The 6,000-nt window shown below is 48.7% G+C and overlaps 1 protein-coding gene across 2 annotated transcripts in view; it reads right to left on the reverse strand.

Annotated features, from left to right (window-relative positions):
* The window catches only part of EGFLAM (EGF like, fibronectin type III and laminin G domains), a 179,526-nt gene extending 173,922 nt beyond the window's left edge, over positions 1-5,604 (reverse strand). For both annotated transcript variants that reach the window (XM_045439805.1, XM_045439803.1), the window contains exon 1: positions 4,558-5,604. In XM_045439805.1, coding sequence (XP_045295761.1) covers positions 4,558-4,654 — 97 coding nt within the window. In that variant the 5' untranslated portion in view covers positions 4,655-5,604. The remainder of the gene's footprint in view (positions 1-4,557) is intronic.
* Positions 5,605-6,000: the final 396 nt, after the last annotated feature.

Raw genomic sequence — 6,000 nt, forward strand, 5'->3', positions numbered from 1 at the left:
AGGATTCTAAGGTTATGAAAGCCCTGGGCTCAGGGTAAGAAACAAAAAGCAAAAACAAAAAACACCACTCAGTTCCTTTCTGGCCAAGTCACTCTTCCATGAGAAAGAATTCTGAGAAACAAGTACCGCCACATGTTACGCGACATTTACCCCTGACCTTGACCTCTCTGTCCCTTTACCTCACAGAGACTCAAAGGAGAGAGAGAAAGACATGCAGGGGCTTCTTAGAGGAATTAGATATGATGGAGAAACAAACAAGAGGGTAGGAGGGCTAATGAAATGAAAGAGCAGGGGAAATATTTCTGCTACGTTGCCTGGACTGCATGGATGCTAGTAGTTAGGTCCTGGGGACACACACACACACACACACACACACACACACACACACACAGCATTTATGGGGGGAGATATACGTGGCCTTGATGAGCTCCGGTTTTCCCCAAGAAGCCAGACAATCTGGATAGCATTGTAATGATGTACTGCGGGTTGAAAAGGGACAAGGAGAGACACGTAGAAAACATGAGCCCCCAAAGACATGCTTTGAGAAGGGCGCTTGCATGGGAGCCATGAGGACATAACCAGTCTCTTGCGACTAGCAGGTTGTTCAGATTGGCACGGGGGGAAATAGAGCTGGAAGATCCATGACCCCTAGCCATTGAACCTCACCCTAGCAGCAGCAGAAACCACCTAGAGGCACGTGTATTCACCACCATCAACAAGCAAGATCACTGCCCATGAGCTAACTCCGCTCTTCCAGACTTTTGTTTTTTGCTCTCTGAGTTTCTTTGGATCTTCCTTGTAGTCCGATTTTACAGGCAAGGAAATGCTGAGGAAGCAGAAAGGAAAAGATCAGAGACCCGCATCTCCCTAACGACAGTTCTGGAGCCCCAGCTCTCCTAGGGATGACCTTGAATTCTCAACTCTGACCTGACCTGGTCTCACTGACCCTGGGACCTCAGGCAAACTGGAAAGACAGGAGGAAAGGCAGGGCCTTTATGCAGTCCTCCAGCCCCTGTCTCTGTGCCAGAGACTTGGGCCTGGGTACTAGTTCCGGGTCAGCTTCTGATGTAAAGTTGGACAAGCCCCTTAATCGCCCTCAGCCCAGTCGTAAAATGAGGGCTTTTCACTTCCTTCCAGGTCTATGATTCTAATTCATTATCTGAAAAGGAATGAAGGGTATATTATGTTTCCACGCTGTGAAGACCCAGAAGATGACAGTGTCCTATACCCTACCTATCTTCAGAAGCCTCTTTTTTCTACCTCCAGGTACTTGGATGGATCCTCTGGCCCTCCCGAGCCTTAGCACCCAGGAGTTCAACAAGAGAAAGGAAGTGGTTCAGCAGCCTGTAAGATTACATCCCCTGATTACATCCTCTGATTCTTGGCTTCCAGGACTCCCTCTCAGTATATCACTCACACTGTTATCTTTAAAGACCTGGGCATGATCCCATGTACAAACGTTTAACAGCATTTAACAGGCTCCCCATGCGCAGCAGCAGGGATAACGCCCTCCATCCAGCTCTGTCCATGGGAGCTCCCTGGTTCAGCCAGGAGGAAGATGCCCTCCAAGGCAGGCTGCGTACCCCTGCTGACAGGACTGCTAAGGACTCCCATTCCTGGTCCTGAATATCACAGCCTGAATCCTGTTCCATAACTCACTAGTTGTGTGACCTTGGAAGAGATATTTAATTTCTCTAACCCACAACTTCATTTTCAGTCAAACAGAGGTAATAATAGTACCCATCTCACAGAGCTATTGGGTTGATTAAATATCAGTATGTGCCAAGTTCTTAGAACAGTGTAGCAAGCACTTCATTAGAGTTAGGTATTATTATTATATTTGACTTAACTTAAAAGCTGTCATTTCTTGTTAGTCTCGGCAAATGCAGAGGATTCTTTATTAACGCTCGATGACAGCAGATGAGCTATCTTGGGGTGGAGGGAAAGGCTGCCTACGTCTGACTCAAATTAAACTCATAATTAAACCTGCTACCTGTTTACTTGTTTTTTTTCCCACTAGAGGTAGGTGGAGACGGGGAACTTTCTGGTTGATTTTGAATACAAGACTTCTCCACCAAAGCTGTACTTGTCAAAAGTAGATTTAGGGGCATTAGGAAACATACAGGGTCATCTAAAGAAAACAGGACTGGGGGCACCTGGGTGGCTCAGTCAGTTGAGTGTCTGAGTCTTGACTTTGGCTCAGGTCATCATCCCAGGGTTGCGGGATCCACGCCACTCAGCGTGGAGTCTGCTTAGGATTCTCTCCTCTCTCTCCTTCTGCCCTTGTTCTAGCTTGCTCTCTCTCTCTCTCTCTCTCTCTCGCCCTCTCTCTCTCTAAAATAAAAAAAGTAATAATAAAAACAAAAACAAAAAACCAGGACCGTTCCAGTACACCTACAGGGCAGTCACACTACCTTCCAAGTACCACTCACAAACCGATTTCTATTGAGGAAACAAGGTACGAAGAACTCCTATATGGATCCTGGCAGGACTTGCTGGTGTCTGGGGAAGATTACAAATTAGCTGGTTGCTGTTCACATCAGAGCCAAGCAGGGCACATTCAGTTTTTAATCTCGACCAATTTTCCGGATCAAAAACTAGTCTTTCCAAGGGATGTAAATGAGCCCAGGAGAAAATTTTTCCCTGAAGTTTATGAAGTAGCTGTCATTTTAATCTGAGCAGCTGTCCAACCTGAAAGCCAGTGTCTGGATAAAATTATAAAGTAATGAAAAGCTCTTCTGGGCTGAACCTAGTCCAAACACCCTCTCTACCTCAAATTTGATGTATTTAATATGCCAAAAATATTTAAAAGATAGAGTTTCCACTATCAAAACCCTATCCATGCTTCAGATAACACCAAAGAGGCCACAACAGCACATTCATGGCATGAGTATCAGAATGAGATCCTAGATGAACTAGGGTAGAAAATATTTTCAGGAGACAAACTACAAAACATAAGAAAGGAAATATGGTAAACCATAGGAGCAGTTTTATACAGGAGACAGTTATGAAATGCTTTTTAAAAAATTCTGCTTAAATGGGTTGAAATCTATCCTTAAAAGAATATTACACACAGTGCTTAAGCTTAAGAACTACAGATGTAACTATGCGTTATTCAAAAATTGTGACTAGATGGTTTTATGTGAATAAACCCACAGAATACAATTGATCATGATGTGGTCACTTTAGAAGGAAAGTTAGAAAGAAGCCCCTTCATTGAAATCCTTGAAGATGTGTGTACGTGTGCATGTAAGAAGTAAAACAATATAATATTGCCTTGGACTGCTGCTATTATCTCCAAAATGAATTGAACAGAGGCTATAGAATAGCTCGTAATTTCAGTGCGTTGAAGATTAGGATAATGACTCTAAATTTCAAGGCAGGTAACAAAGCACAGGTAATAGTAGATACAGCTTGAGGAGTGAGTGCGTCTCTTGGAGCTGAAAGGCAACAAGTCATGTTTCCAAATGGAAAGATCCTTGAGCAGTGAAAATATTTAAGAAGCCATATGGGAACCGCCAAGATTATTTTCTTTGCCCTCTGATAAATTTCCCCCGGTTGGTCTCTTTCTTATAGAAACGTTATTTGTAAAGACAAACTGCACTTTCTGCAGAGTTTTGCAGACGGCATTCAAGTAAAGTTACATTGTGTTCCATTGTTCCTAAAATGTAATTAATCCCATAAGACAACTTTGCTTACAAAGTAAATTAAAAAAAAAAACAAAACTCAAAACCAGGAAAACACAGATTTTCCAGAATTCTAAATAAGTCTTAGCAAAGAAGAATAAAAATCGTTATTTGGGAGATAACGTTTAGAACTTTATTGTTTAGGACGTTGTATTTTGAATAATCTCACAACACATACCAAGTCAAAGTAGACAGAAATAGATGAAGAACTTTTTACCCGTATAACTAGAGGAAATGCAAGTTACTGTGTTTCCAGTTCTCTACAATTCTTTGTAATATCGTACAACACCATACATCTGTGTTTAAATTGCCGAGCAAACAAAGGAGTTCAAAACATTGGGCACCCCTTTCTGAGAAAATGGCCCCAGAGAGGGAAGCATCCTTAAAAGCAGAGGCGACATCCCTACAACACTGCAGGGTAAGGACCAGAGATGGGCATATAGGGAACTCCAGGCAAATCTTCAGACGCTTAACAGGAAATGGCCGGGCCCTGGGCAATATGAATTCAATAAAGATGTTTAGAGACACTGGAGGAGCTGTTTGACTTCTGCACAGTTGCAGTCCTCTGTAATTGAGACAGCATGATCGCTGTCCCTACTCTCAGCTCTCCGTGGTCAAATACAGAGCCCTCCATCTATACTGTGTCTGCAAAACAGATCATTCCTTTAACAAACAAACATCCCTGGAACCGCCTGAGCTGGGGAGAGGGCGAGGTTCGCACCTTTTCTCAGCTTTGGGCAGAGATGGACCCAGTTAAACGGCCGCCGGCCCCGGGAGACAGGGGCGGTGCGTCGCCCGCTTTGCGTCCTGGCGGGGACCGAGACCCGGGCGCTCCGGGCGTGGTGTCCCCCGAGCGCACTGAGCGCGTTACCTGATTTTCGGAGAGCCGTTCTGAGCGACACTGCGCTGGGTCCGAGGCTGGCAGCCAGGAGCAAGAGCCGGAGCAAGACGCCTCGGATTAAATCCATTTCACCGCGGGCGCCTGCAAAGTTTCACCAAGTCCCGGACGCACAGAGAAAGGGCGTCTCCTGGGGGACCTGGGGGGGAGGCGGCCCCCGTGGATCCCCTGCCCCGGGTGAGGTGGTGCAGGGCTGAGGGAGGTTGGACCAGGAACGACCGAGGAGTCCAAGGAGGCAGGACAGCAGCCGGGAGGTCGGCGTGCGGGAGTGAAGTCGGCTTCGAGCCGCAGGGCTTTTCCGGGGAGGGGGGCGGGGGCGGCGAAGGAAGCCGACGGGGAGGGACCTGCTGGCCGGGGGAGGGAGGGAGGCTCGACCCGCCGGGGGATGGAATTACAATCGAGTGGAAGTGAGAGGGGCAGGCCCTGAGACCATTTACTCTTGGCCCACCTCGGGGGCAGGCAGCCCGCCCCTCGCCCTCTAGCGATCCCCCTGGCTCGGCCCTTCCCTGCTGGTGACCTAGATTGGGGCGCTAGGAGGGGCCGACTTCAACCACTAGAGTCTCGCAGGGCAGGAGTTGGGTGACTGTGAGCCCAGGACCCTCTGCTGTGGTTCAGACCCCGAAATCATGCGGCGCCTCCCCGGGCTGTACCCTCCTGTTGCTCCCCTCTAGGTCACTTCCACCAGCTTGGGGACTTTCCCCAACACCTCCAAAGGTTGCTCGGGTCGGTCCAGCGCACTTGGGGGAAGAAGGACTGTCTGCGATTTGCAAGTGGGGGAGGATAAGAGAAGAGGGGGCGGGGCCGACCGAGTCTCGGGCGCTAAGAAGATAAATGGGATTTAAGGCGCGCAGATGGAGAGTGCAGGCCACGCCACTCCATTGGAAACGCGGGGTGGAGATTAGGGCCCAGCGCAGGGGATTGGGGTCCCCTCCCTGGGCAGAGGAAAGCAACTTGAGACCCTCCAGGGGAAGAGATGAAAGTCCAGGTTAAGCCTGGCGTCGGGGTGAGGGATCCTAGCTCAAGCCCCCTGGCGGACGGAGAAGACCCGAGCGGGACACCGCAGCCTCCCTCTGGGCTGGGGTTAGGGGCGGGCGCGAGGTCCGGGCCACTGACTCCACGAGATCTAGGTTCCCCGGTCGGCTCCCTTCTCTGGATTTGCTGCCCTAAGACTCAGTAAAATACGCCTTTTCCCGGGTTTCCTGGTGGCACTGCGAGAGGAGGGACCCCGGGACTCAAGTCAAGTTACACACACTGGCGTGCTGATCTTCAAGCCAGCGAGAAGAGAAAGCAGATACAATAAATAAACCAAGAAAACAGTCTTCGCCAGTCCCTGGGGAAAGATCAAAGGCCTTAGGAAGTGCCCCGCAGAGGGAGACAGTGGCTGCTGGCTGGGAGGACCTTGCACCTTCTCCACCC

Source organism: Leopardus geoffroyi, chromosome A1, assembly GCF_018350155.1.
Source record: "Leopardus geoffroyi isolate Oge1 chromosome A1, O.geoffroyi_Oge1_pat1.0, whole genome shotgun sequence".
Classification (NCBI taxonomy): Eukaryota; Metazoa; Chordata; class Mammalia; order Carnivora; family Felidae; genus Leopardus; species Leopardus geoffroyi.